The following is a 14,543-nucleotide window of genomic DNA, read 5'->3' on the forward strand; positions in this document are numbered from 1 at the left end:
AGATTATGAGGAATTTCTGGGGTGGTATGTTTTTTTATGGGCAACAATACATTTGGGTTTTTTATTCAGAGGGTGCACTGCACAGCAAGTTATATTCACAGAGTGCAGTGTGTGGTAGTATTAAATTTAGAGGGCACAGTGTGTGGTAGTATTATTTTCAGAGAGTGCAGTGTTTGGTAGTATTAAATTTAGAAGGCACAGTGTGGTAGTATTATATTCAGAGAGCACAGTGTGTGGTAGTATTATATTCAGAGAGTGCAGTGTGTGGTAGTATTATATTCAGAGAGTGCAGTGTGTGGTAGTATTATATTTAGAGAGTGCAGTGTATGATAGTATTATATTCAGAGGGTACGGTGTGTGGTAGTATTATATTTAGAGAGTGCAGTGTGTGGTAGTATTATATTTAGAGAGTGCAGTGTGTGGTAGTATTATATTCAGAGAGTGCAGTGTGTGGTAGTATTATATTCAGAGTGCAGTGTTTGGTAGTATTAAATTTAGAGGGCACAGTGTGGTAGTATTATATTCAGAGAGTGCAGTGTGTGGTAGTATTATATTTAGAGAGTGCAGTGTGTGGTAGTATTATATTCAGAGAGTGCAGTGTGTGGTAGTATTATATTCAGAGTGCAGTGTTTGGTAGTATTAAATTTAGAGGGCACAGGGTGTGGTAGTATTATATTCAGAGGGTGCAGTGTATGATAGTATTATATTCTGAGGGTACAGTGTGTTGTTTATTCAGGGGGTACAGTGTGTCAGAATTATATTCAGAAGGTATGTGCCAGTATTATATTCGAAGAATACAGTGTCTGGCAGGTTTATAATAATTATTGTTTTCATATAGAGGATCATAATCCGCTGACATAGTGAGGAGCTATCTGGGCGTCAAGTTCTGCAGAGAGAAGATTTAGCTGGAACAAGTCCCGGCGGTATGTACATCTGGATTAGATAAGGAAAGACTATAGAGAAGACGTCACCTGTAGTCACTGATATCATTCTATATCCTCCTGTGTGTGTCCCATCAGAGCTGGAGTCACTTGTAAGTTCTGCAGTAATGATGGGTGAAACAACAACTCCCAGCATCCCCTTACCACTACTTAGGTCATACTGGGAGCTGTAGTTTTAAATGGTAAAAACTTCTTTAGCGCTTTCCCATTCTGTGGCAATAGGTATATTTGATTATTATTCTGACATGTGAGCATGGCCTAAGAGTCTTAAACAAGGTTAGGACTGTATGATACATTTAATAATATTGTAAGTTCCGTAAGCAACATCTTATTTTCTGTACGCCAACACAAAATACTCTAATAGTGCCCCTCCCGAGACTCGACTCTGGATCCGCTCCTGCCTTGAACTAATGGGTAAAAATGATCTGTTTTGATATTTCCTTAACATCACGCGCGCGCATACACACACACACATAAGAGGAGCTTCTGCTTTTCTATGTCTTTATGGACACGCTAAGAAGCATGGGGAATATTATAGAGCTGTACTGAGCAGTCTAAGCTATGAATCGAGCTCTAAGTCCGGTCCAGAGAGTATTCGCTGAGCAAAAGGCATACAGTAAGTAATTGTCATGGTGCCCTAATATAGGTTGTCACAGAAACTAATTAAATGAGCAGGGACACCTGTCATTTTGACAGGAGTGTTTGCTCCTGTACTGTCTGGTCCAAAAATAAAGTGACAATACTGTGCACTGGCAAATATCTCCCATAAACTGGGACATTATACTTTGTTATATACATTTATATACTGACCATTTACATAAGAAATAACTTTCTTTATCTCACTACAACTCCCACTATACAAATATGTAAAATGTATCTATCTATCTATCTATCTATCTGTCTGTCTCATGTCTATATCAATCTATCTTTCTATCTATCATCGTTATATTAATGGTTCTTTTAACTGGCAATGTCTATTTATCTATTCACTATATATTTTATATATGTTTATTTTACTAAAAAAAAATTAAAAAAATTCCTAATTAATACAAGTTAAGTGAAATGAGCCATTGGGGAAAAACAAGTCAGCATTTATCATTGAGGGAAAAACTTTAATGCTCACTAGGAAGCATATTGGACTTATTTGCAGGATAAAGCTGATTCCAACAGTTACAATTGAGAATGCAATTTTGGGAGCGCTACACTGCTTGCTTAGGCTAATGGAGGTCCTGTCATTCAACTGGCTTTGCACTGGGATACTAGATAAACATTTCTATTCGACCCCTTTGCAGACAAGTCTCCTCTTGAAGATCATAAAGAGCAAGAATACACTTGTCTTATATCAATTGGAAAAATCTCTTCAAAAGTTCACAGCAAAAGGGAAGCTACTGCCAGGACCTGGTTGAAAAAAGAGCTTCTATGGTCAACGACTTTGAAGACAAATCCACAGTCATTCTGAACTCAGTGGGTGAGATCTCGGAACTACTATGTAAAAGAGACATTCTGCTTCCTCGCTTTAACAGGATTTAAGAAAAAAGTTTCTTCTTTACTGAACTATCCACGTGTCCTGTGATTCTGTGTCTACTCATATCAACACTGAAATGAAGCCATTTTTGCGCTTGCCTTATTAATTCCTAATCCTGTTACCTCCACGAATATAAATATTAATGCTTTCCTTTCGAGTTATTCTGTGATGCTGGTGTGGCACAAAAAGTCATTCGCAAGAGAACTCCAAAACGAAACTTCTAGAAACTTCTAAAGAAAGATTCATAAATGGAACACCAGGGAGATCTCATAGATTCTATGGCGTTCTCTGATGATATAAATGTAATGGAATTTTCCTACAGAGAAACCCCCCATCCTTACAATATGATGATGACTTCTCCACCAAACCTGAACCTCTATGATTTTTCATCAGGAGAAAGTGGAATTTCTCATTCGTCCCTAACTAGCTACAAGGATGAGGAGACAGACTATGAGGAGGAAATGAAATTGTATTCTACTCTTGGCCGACCTAAGCGAAAGCGCGTGATCACCTATAACCAACGCCAAGCTGCCAACATCAGAGAAAGAAAAAGAATGTTCAACCTCAATGAAGCCTTTGACTTGCTCCGAAAGAAGGTACCAACATTTGCTTATGAAAAAAGACTTTCTAGAATTGAAACCCTACGTCTTGCCATTGTTTATATCTCTTTTATGACTGAACTGCTCAACAGTCCCGGAAAGAAAAATTAAAAATGAATTTTGCCAGGACATTGGTTGAACACTGAAGATTTCTATACAGTAGTGTTACTGGGGATTATTTTGTCTATATCATGCCCGGTTTGGCCTAAATTTAAATGTCAGCCATATGGATTAGATTTAGACATAGACAAAAAATGACTGTAAAAATCTGTTTACTAATCACACAGACCCGAAAAGAATTTCAGAATTTTTGGCAGTGAGTAAAAATGTTTATATTTTAATTTAAATATATTGATAAAGATATATTATACCTATTCTATAGTATAATATTTTAAGGAAATGCTGCATTGTGGTTGTATATGATAAATGTAGGAAGAATAAAATGCAGTTTTATGAAATATGTTGTCCAAATATTTGAATCCTATTTCATAAGAATAAAATACTACTTTTCTGTTCTAGATTTTTTAAGACATTTAATAAAAAGGAACATTAAAGAACATTTAATAAAAAGGAACATTAAAAATATGCTTCTTATCGACACGACTAAGATAATGTATTGGAAAGTGTTTTAGCTATTTGGAAATTCAGTACTATAGTACAAAAGGGATTTTGTAGAAAAAAAAAAAAGAATATATATTGTGTTTCAGTTAAAGGCAAAACCCACAAACCTACAAAGCATCTGAGATTTTCCTTCAAACATGTTGTTTAAAGGTAGAATGGCCTATAAACCCAAATAAAGTGTGAGGTATTTCTGCCTTATTGGCTGTGACATGTTTGATATTAAAAACCCAGAGTGGAATGTTTGACCAAGAGGCCACTGTTGGCACATAGCTGCTGGGAGCCCTGAGAAACCCTGTGTTTCCTCCTTTGTGTCAGCCACTTTCAGCCAACTAATTGGCTTTTGATAGCTGTCAATGCTGCACTTACACCTGCAGGTGGGAGGGATTTAACTTCACAGGCCAAGGCAAATACAAGAAAAACTTTAATTATTTTGGCATTATCTGATAAAGCCTCCGAGGTCACTGTTACAGAATGCCTGTGGGTAGGGCTGAATATGGGTTAAATGGGAAGGAACAACAACTGTATCTATCGGTATCATCTTGCTGTCCAAAAGTTTTATTTGCATTTTGTGCTAAAATCTATAACTATTGTGCTACAAAATACAAATTAAAAAACTACAAATTAAAAATTCTTAATCTAAATTGCTAAATGAAAACTATGGAAAACTGAGTCAACTACATAGTCTTTAATTAAATAACTGTAAGTATCTGTAAAAGAAGGATTCAAATTAATATTTATTGAAAAGATAAGCCATACTAATAGCATGAATTACTATATTTAAATAATAAATTACTTTTTACAAATGAAAAAAATCCAATTTAAATAGCTAAATAAAAACTGTAAAATTAAGTCAACTACATAGTCTTTAATTAATTATCTTAGTATGTGTAAGTGTAGAATTCTGATTGATATTTAGTAAAAAAAAGAAAATTACTATATTAAAAAGTGTCATTTCTGAGGACACCTTCCTACTTCAGTTACATAGAACTCATGAATAAAGACACATGTTCAATCAATTTATAGTTATATTATTAAGTTTGTATTACAGTTTTATTCGCTATAAAAGGGAAAAACAAAACAGATGTGTACACTTGCACAAACACATACACGCTAAGTTTAGGGACAAAAAGCAGTTTTTACTGGCAACTTTTATAGTGGCTCCCCTCCAAAATTTTTAATGTAAATTTTTTTTTTGTAAGCTTAGGCTTTAGTCGGATTCTAGGTTTTCAGTATATTTTGTCACATGAAAAAAAAGAAATAACTTTACAGAAAGATCCATTTTGTTCTCACAAGATACTTAAAAAAGCATAAAAACAATATTTGATGAGCATAAGGCTATGTTTACAAAGTAAAATATTTTTCATGCATATTTTATTGCAAAATATGTGACTGTAACATCGTTGAAAATTTGTATTTGCAAAACTAATGTGCTGTCTGTAAGTCTATGGGAAAATGGTTGTCTGTATTAGATTCATAGCTTGAAGCTTCTGGGCCCCAATACAAAATCTATAACAGGGCCCCATGCCTTCCATGTGACACATATAATACTGGTATCTTTTTATCAGGCAGAGGTGCCATGGGGCCCACCTCAGGCACCAGAGCTCTGGTGCGACTGCCACCTCTGCGCCCCCTATGGTTATGGCCCTGGTCTGTGCACACAGTGGGGAAGATTTATCGAAACCTGTGCAGAGGAAAAGTTGACCAGTTGCCCATAGCAAACAACCAGATTCTTTCTTTCATTTTTAAAAAGACCTCTGAAAAATAAAAGAAGCAATGTGATTAGTTGCTTTAGGCAATTGGTCAATGTTTCTTTTGCACAGGATTTGATAAGTCTCCCCAGTATACAAAAACAGTCATACTTTCCATTTGTGTTAATAAATGATATGTCATTTATTAGGTAACTGTCCAAATGGAATGCTAATGAAGATGTGCAAGTACAGGACAAGGCTCCATTGACTTGGTCCAAAAAAAGTCAACTAGTGACTACATTTGGGTCTTTTCCCATATGTATATGTTTATTTACCCAGACTTAGAAGGTTGTTGTGCTCACCTGTTATATAACATACCCATTCTATTTTAATTTTTTTATTTTAAGCACAATAATAAAAGTTATGTAATAACCTAATGAATCAGAGAGAAAGGAGGCATTAGTTAACTATTTGGTTACTAATTGTTGCTGCTCTATGATAACAACTCTGCTCTGGTTCACTTGAGCTATTTTTGCACTACATGGGCGACCATTCAACCGACATTTCTTGGCAATATCATCCCCTTCTATGGGGAAATTACAGCTGCAATGGAAATATAGTTATTAAATCAAAAAAACATGTAAATTGCCTTTTTAACCAAAATGTCAAGCATTTAACCAAGTAAGGAATTTTTAGCCATTTTTATATATTTATTTCTAGCCACATGCGATAGGGATACCCTTCAATAGTAAAACTAATAAAAGCTAATACAGTATCTTACAAAAACACCATGTTACGTTATGCGCTCCGGCCACACGCGCTGGTCGTCATCGCATGATCCTGTTACCTGCTGCTGCTGGCGGGGCGGGGATTCGCATTGCGGGACGCGCCAACATGCGAATCCCAGTCCATCACTCACCGGGTGCTTCTCCTGCCCCGTGCCTCTGCCTTTCTGCTCCCCATCCCCTAGGGCGCACGCCAAAGCTTTAAGATTTAAAGGGCCAGTGCACCCATTAGTGTAGTACATCTGTGGCTCATTGATAATTTCTCCTCCCACACTTCCCTGCCGGATCTTAGTTGCCTTGTGCCTGAGAGAAAGCATTGCTGAGAGTGGCCTTGCCGTGTATCTGATCCCTTGCTCTCTGACCTGACCTTGCTCCTCTGCCGCCTGCCTACTGACCTCCTGCTACGTCTTTACTACGCTGCTGTGCCGCCTGCCCTGACCTTCTGCTATCCTGACTGCGAGCTGCCTTATCCATCCTGTGCCTCGCATCTCCTCAGCCCCCTGTATAGTCGAGCCATGCCAGGGGTAGCGACCTGGGTGCTGCCTGCCATAGCAAGCCCTTCCCGCTTTGCGACGGGCTCTGGAAAAAACCAGCGGCACCTTAGACTCCACTCCCTGGTACGGTCCGAGTCATCTGCCACACAGGTTCAGCGGATCCACATCCACTGGTGTTCCTGGCTTCTGAAACCTGAGTGTTTCACACCACCACTCCTGTCCTCAGGTTGTATGTGAAATAGCAACAATGCTTTTTTCAATGGATCTGAGCTGCAATACCACTCACAACCTGAGTACAGGTGTAGTGCTGTTTTGTTAAGAAATTCTGCATAACTTTTTTAACTGATGACCCATCTTGAATATGACAGTTATCTTACTTTCTGTTTTGTTTCTTCTCTTTTTGAAAAATTAAATACAGTTTAAGGGCATACACCGAGGAGAACAGCTTTATTGATCAGCCATAACAGATGACAGATGAATTGAATAACATCATCTTGTAACAATATCACATGTTAAGGAGAGGGATATATTAGGCAGAAAGTGAGTGAACAGTCAGTCCTTGAAATTCATGTGTTGGAAATAGACAAAAATGGGCAGGAATAAGGATCTAAGCAATCTTGACAAGGGCCAAATAGTGGTGGCTAGCTGACTTAGTCAACTTAATCAGAGCATTTCTAAAAATGGCAGGTCTTGCAAAGAGTCCTGGATATGCAAGGGATAGCACATAGAGAGGAGAACAGCACTTAGGTCAGTAGTTGCTGTTGAAGAATGTTTTTATTTTTGGTCTTGTTTTGTGTTTTGTCCTTGTATATATATATATATATATATATATATATATATATATATATATATGTATGAACAGGACTCAAGTCCTGCAGGAAAGCGAGGGAACTGCAGGACCAATAAAAAAAAGGTATTACAAGATTCTGCAACATCCTATGATTTTGCATTACTGGACTAATACGGCTACTCTAAACTTGCTCTAAACCAGAGTTTCCCAACCCAGTCCTCAAGGCACACCAACATTCCGGGGTTTTACAGTTGCTCCATTGGAATAGAACAGGGAAAAATTAAAATCGTGGACTGTTGGTGTGCCTTGAGGACTGGGTTGGGAAACACTGCTCTAAACAAGGGTCAGTGACCACAGTGGTGCCAAGTGCTCATGAGTAAAAGGCCCGCTGAGGAGTGTTAGCTGGAGAGTGCTGCCAATGTAGCAGCATGAACAGGGTGTGGAGGCATACAAAAAGAGACCTGAGGGAATCATAATAAGTCTGTTGAAGTGGGAAGACAGGAAAACAAGCTAAGTATGCAAGAAACAGCAGTTGGTCAGTCTGTGTGTGCTGATAAAGACAAATGGGGAGTTTTATCAATACCTGTACAAAGAACGAAATGGCCAGTTGCCTATAGCAATTAGAGATGAGCGAATTTTTGAAAAATTCAATTTGTCCGATTCGCCGAATTTTTTAAAATTAATCGGTTCGATCCGAATAAATTCTCGGCAAATTTATATTTTTAATGTATTTTAAAAATGTGTTTAATGAAGTGTGTGCGTTTAACTTTTTTTTCTCACTGTTTTTACATTTTTTTAGGTAGTACTACTACTCCCAGCATGGAACAGACTGTTCCATGATGGGAGTAGTAGTACATGTGCTAATAGACAGATTGCCCCAGGTGATACCCGCTGCAATCATCCAGTATAAAGTATAGATGTGGGCTCAAAAAGTACAATGAGAATTAAAAAAATGATTTAGAACGAAAACTAGAAAAAAAAATTATGAAATGCACTCCATTTTTAATACTGAGCGCTGAATTTTCTGGTCCTTGCCCGCTCCAGAAAATTGAAAGACAACAAAAAAAATGTTAATGTTAATTTTAAATGAGGAGACCATATAGTGGCTAAATGACACAGCGTGGAGGTGTTGGCAGCATGAAGAGACCATATAGTGGCTAAATGACACAGCGTGGAGGTGTTGGCAGCATGTGGAGACCATATAGTGACTAAATGACACAGCGTGGAGGTGTTGGCAGCATGAGGAGACCATATAGTGGCTGAATGACACAGCTTGGATGTGGCGGAAGCATGAGAAAAACATATAGTGGCTGAATGACACAGCGTGGAGGTGTTGGCAGCATGATGAGACCATATAGTGGCTGAATGACACAGCGTGGAGGTGTTGGCAGCATGAGGAGACCATATAGTGGCTAAATAACACAGTGTGGAGGTGTTGGCAGCATGAGGAGACCATTTAGGGGCTAAATTACACAGCTTGGATGTGGCTGAAGCATGAGGAGACCATATAGTGGCTGAATGACACAGCGTGGAGGTGTTGGCAGCATGAGGAGACCATATAGTGGCTGAATGACACAGCGTGGAGGTGTTGGCCGCATGAGGAGACCATATAGTGGCAAAATGACATAGCTTGGATGTGGCTGAAGCATGAGGAGACCATATAGTGGCTGAATGACACAGCGTGGAGGTGTTGGCAGCATGATGATACCATATAGTGGCTGAATGAGACAGCTTGGAGGTGGCAACAGCAGCTTTAGGAGTCCTGAAAGTGACACAGTGACAGAGTTTGTAACTGGGAAGCAGTGCCTTAAATCTGTTTGGCACTATCCATTTTTGTGATGTGTTGATGTGGCACCATGGTCAATCTACTCTCATGCATCAGGCATTGGTGGTTGGAAATCCTGGCTGATCCATGCCTGATTCATCTTCACAAAGGTCAGTCTCCATTTTTTGTGGACAGACGAGTTCTCCTTGGGGTGACTATGGCCCCTGCCTCACTAAACACCCACTCTGATGGCACACTACTGGCCGGGCAGGACAGCTTTTCCAGGGCAAACTCTGCTAGTTGCTGCCACAAATCAAGTTTGGCTGCCAAGAAGTCCAGCAGATCTTCAAGGTGTGTTGGCATGGGCATATCAAAGTATGCAACCACCTGCTGGTTAATGTCCTGCTCCAGGTCTACCTGCTGCTGATGAGTTGCTTCACTATGCGGGTGAAGAAAGGTACTCATCAGCGTCTGTAGACTCAGGCTGCTACTGATGGAGCTGGTACTGCTCCTGCCACCCCACCCTTCCCCAGCAGCCATGGCAGTTGAAGGTGAGCACAGGGGGACCCCCGATTCAGACCTGAGAGAGGATGGACAATGGCATTGATAGACATCGGCCAACTTACTACATAGGATGCCTCTGTAGTAGGTCACTTTGTCCTCCCTCTCAGTGGGTGTAAAAAAAAGGGCCCTATTTTGTGGCAGTAGCCAGGGTCAAATAAGGTGGAGATCCAGAAGTCATCCCGCTGCCGAATGGTGACAGTTCCGCTGTCACTACGCAAGCAAGTGAGCATGCATCATGCCATTTGTGCAGAAGAACTCCCTGCCTCTATCTCCACTGGATACGGCCACGGTGTGTCTGGGTTCTCTGTCTTTCCTTTCTCTTAACCCTCTAGCTCCTCTGGCTGCTCCTGCTTATCCTCTTCTGTCAGATTACTAGAAAACATGCCCATTTGTCGAAACGTAAACTATACTCCACTTTGCCCCTTCCCCTCCTCCTCCAGTTCAGCCCCCATAGGGCTCATGTGGTCGTGAGATTTAGGTGCCACGTCTCCAGTGCCCTGACCAACCATCGTTTCCAACACCTGTTGTAAGAAATGAAGCAGTGGGATGACGTCGTTCATCCTCTAATCCTGGTGATTTACAAATAATGTGGCTTCCTCAAAGGGCCAGAGGAAACGGCAGGTGTCACGTATGAGCTGCCACTGGTTCACATTGAAGTTACACAGGGGAGTACCCCTATCGCTTGGATCATCAAGAAATCAGTGATGGCTCTTCTCTGTTAATACAGTCGGTCCAACATTTGGAGGGTGCAATTCCAATGTGTGGCAACATTACAAATCAGACAATTTTGGGGGATACCTGTTAGGATTCGGCAGGCTGGATGTGGATCCTCTGTGTCAGCGAGGGATTGGCGTGGACCGTGTCGGTGGACCGGTTCTAGGTTGCTACTGGTATTCACCAGAGCCCGCCGCAAAGTGGGATGGTCTTGCTGCGGCGGTAGCAACCAGGTCGTATCCACAGGCAACGGCTCAACCTCGCTGACTGCTGAGAAGGCGTGGGACAGAAGGACTAGACAGAGGCAAGGTCAGACGTAGCAGAAGGTCGGGGCAGGCGGCAAGGTTCGTAGTCAATGGCAATAGCAAGAGGTCAGGAACACTGGTAAGGCAAACACTATAAACGCTTTCTCTGGCACAAGACAACAAGATCCGGCAAGGAAGTAAAGGGGAAGTGAGGTTAAATAGACAGGGAGCAGGTGGAGGCTAATTAGACTGATTGGGCCAGGCACCAATCATTGGTGCACTGGCCCTTGAAATCTTAGAGAGCTGGCGCACGCGCGCCCTAAGGAGCGGAGCCGCGCGCGCCAGGACGAGACAGCCGGGGACCGGGACAGGTGAGTGACTTGGGATGCGATTCGCGAGCGGGCGCGTCCCGCTATGCGAATCACATCCCCGCCGGCAGTGTCAGTGCAGCGCCGGCAGTGTCAGTCAGCGGGTCTGCAGAGAGATGAACGCCGCGAGCGCTCCGGGGAGGAGCAGGGACCCGGAGCGCTCGGCATAACAATACCGTTCTGATGCTACAGCTCAAGAAGGGTGGGCTTTACGGTGTACGAGTGGCTGAAAAGCATGCAAAGTTTCCTTCCCATTGTTAGGATGTCTTGCAAATGGGGGGAACACTTCAGGATCTGCTTCAGAACCAGATTGAACCCGTGTGCCATGCAGGGCGCATGGCTCAGCCTTCCCAGTTGCAGAGCATGCAAGATGTTCTTTTAGCAGAACATCTTGCATGCTCTGCAGAGCATGCAAGATGACTTTTAGCAGTTCCTCCCCTGTGTGACTCAGTATGCTGAAGGGCCACTGAGACTTGTCTGGGCAGAGGAGGCTGAGGACACGGTGGAGGATGAGGAGGCAAGGTCGCACACTGTCGCAGGACCAACGGCCTGAGAGCATGGAAGAGGAAGCGGCGTGACCTGTCCAAGTTGGTGTTGTGGCTGTGCAGGAATCACATTCACCCAGTGAGCCATAAAGGACATGTATTGTCCCTGACCATAGTTACAGCTCCAGATATTGGCGCTGCCGTGCACTTTGGTACACACCGACAGGCTCAAGGACTGGACTACCTTCCACAAAATTGTGCAGGGCTGGTACTGCCTTCTTCACAAAGAAATGACAGCTTGGCACTCTCCACCTCGGCTCGGCACAAGCCATCAGTTCTCTGAAAGGTGCAGAGTCCAAACTTGAAAAGGGAGGGACTGCAGCATCAGCAACTTGGAAAGGAGCACATTCAGCTTCTGCGCCATTGGATGAGTAGGTGCATACTGTGGTCGCTTGGACATTCGCCGATGGATTGTTGGCGGAATGGTTGACTAAAAGTAGGAGGAGCAGGAACATCTGGAGCGACAGAAGAAGGGTTTGACACACAGCTCCCTTCGGCTGGGGTGGTGGAGCCTTGGCTGGCTGAAAAAGGGAGAGACATATCACTGGGTGATGCAGCAGGCTGGTCCACTACATTGGAGCCACCGTTCTCCTAGGCCGCTTTATGGTGGTAAAGCATATGTTGATGCAGGGCCGTGGTGCCGACATTGGGACCCTGGCCACGCTTCACCTTCTGCCAACATATCTTGCATGTGGCTATGTGAACCTCCTCCGGATGCTTGATGAAAAACTGCCACATCGCCGAGTAGCTGAATTTCTCAATAACAGTCTGCACTATTTGACTGTTACTGCCGTCGTCTCCAGGAACCCCTGTTCCACTACCTCCCGGGAAGGTAGGCTGCTGCGAAGCAGGTGGTCTCCCCCTGGCACGTTTGGCTCCAGAATTTCCACTTCTGCCACAATGCTGACTGTCATCCATGCTACCACCTTGCTGGCTCAGCTGCTGCCTCACTGGCAACCTGCAACTCTCTTCTCCTGATGATGATGAAGCCCCTTCTGCACCCGGCTCCAATTGCGATTGGCTTCATCATCATCAACAAGTGTCTGCACGTCATTGATGTCCTCTTCAGGATCCTCAACAGTGTCTGCTTCAGGACCCGGAACACTGGCAACACCGCCTCCCACATCACTCTCCTCATCACTATTTGCCCGCCTAGAAGAGCAAGCGGCGGATGTCTCCTCCACTTGTCGGCTGGGCACTGCTGCTGACTGTCCTCTATTAGATCGTCCTCAGTGAATAGTGGAGCTGAACCCACAGCATAGGATACTTCGGTAGGGGAGGGAACAGAATAGGACAGAAGCATTGGGAGAAGAGGGACTGCTCCCGAGCCATGCCAACTGAGGGTTGTCAGATGTCACTTGTGATGAAGTGGATGACCGTGTTAACCAATCGATGATGGTAGATGGGTTGCTGATCGAGACACGACCGCTAGCTGATATCGGGAGGTCAGGCCTCTTGCTGCGACTCCTGCTGCCACTCGCCCCTAGTCTGCTGCGACCTCTGCCTGATGAATTTAGGCCTCTGCCACTCCTCTGTGCACGTCCTGGCACTTCTCCACGTGACATACTTAGTGCGTATATGAGAGGAGTACAATACGCTTCACTATGCTTGAAACAGTATTTGTCTAGAATAACAACAGGTGTGTACTTTTGCCTGGACTTTCAAAGTATCTAGGCCCTTGACAGATTAACAGGTTTAAAATAGTACATTACTTAGAGGTAGGTATGTGGTATGCACTTATGAGGGAAGAAAAATGCACTACAGTATGCTTAATAAACGTATTGGAGTAAAACACCAGCCGGTGATTACTTTTGGCTGTCCTTTCACAGTATATATGCCCTTGACAGATTAACAGGTACAAAATTGTACTCTATTTAGATGTACAATGTGGTATGCACTTATGAGGGCAGAAAAATGCGTTACTGTATGCTTAAATAAAAAAGTATTTTGCACAATACCAGCACAAAAAAGCTGTGTACTAAACACAAAATTTCACTCTGTCAAAGACTATTAGGAATGGACTGCTGGGTATTATACCATCTACAGACTAGTATAATCAACAGATGATTTGTTGTGGAACAAAGACACAGAATTGCGCAGAAAAAATATTCCTGCCTCCTCTGCTAAGGTTTATGAAGTTGAGGCAGCTTGTTGAAATGTATGAGGCAAAACACACCGCTATCTGCCCCTCTCTGTAATGCAATGCTGAAGAAAGTAACTGGGAGGTTTATGGCTGCAGTAACAATCCTCTTCAGTGAAAAAAACACTGCTCTCTGTCCACCAGAACGCTAATGTGACTAGGATGTGAAACGCTGCTGGAATGAGCATTTCTGTGTAACACACACACAGAGATGTCTGTCCTATCTGTATTTAGTGTAATGAATGATATGACGAGCCACAAAATGGCTGCCGAATATATAGGACTGTGACATCACAGGGTTAACTGGCTGCTGATGTGATTCAGTAGTGAAAGGGGAGTATGCATACGCCCTGCATCCCCTATCCTTAAGGACTCAGGGTGTACCTGTACATCCTTTTCCCGTTTACCAGGTTTAAACCGTTCTCACCAGCAGAGAGCGGGTTAAACCCGGTGGGTCCTGGTTGCTACGGGCAGCCAGGACCCACAGCTAATGCCAGGCACGGCCGATCGGGCCGATGCCAGGCATTAACCCTTTGGACGCCTCGATCAAAGTTGATCGCGGCATCTAAAACGATAGTAAAAGAATCCCTGCAGCTCAGTGGAGCTGATCGGGCACGACAAAATTGCGATGATCCCGATCAGCTTACTGGATGACGGGAATTTTTTTTTATAAAAGTTCATTAACCCCTTCCTGATTAAAAGTTTAAATCACCCCCCTTTTAAAAAATTTTAAATAAAATAATGTAATAAGGAATAAAA

The 14,543-nt window shown here is 42.7% G+C and overlaps 1 protein-coding gene across 1 annotated transcript; it reads left to right on the forward strand.

Annotated features, from left to right (window-relative positions):
- Positions 1–2,279: 2,279 nt before the first annotated feature.
- Positions 2,280–3,474, forward strand: FERD3L (Fer3 like bHLH transcription factor). The gene has a single exon (XM_056518395.1). The coding sequence runs from the start codon at positions 2,715–2,717 to the stop codon at positions 3,174–3,176; it is 462 nt and encodes a 153-aa protein (XP_056374370.1). The 5' UTR covers positions 2,280–2,714; the 3' UTR covers positions 3,177–3,474.
- The last annotated feature ends 11,069 nt before the right edge of the window (positions 3,475–14,543 follow it).

The sequence above is a fragment of the Hyla sarda genome, chromosome 5, assembly GCF_029499605.1.
Source record: "Hyla sarda isolate aHylSar1 chromosome 5, aHylSar1.hap1, whole genome shotgun sequence".
NCBI classification, from domain to species: Eukaryota; Metazoa; Chordata; class Amphibia; order Anura; family Hylidae; genus Hyla; species Hyla sarda.

Coding starts and splice junctions, on each gene's coding strand:
- FERD3L (XM_056518395.1), top strand. CDS start 2,715: ATGGAACACCAGGGAGATCTCATAGATTCTATGGCGTTCTCTGATGAT.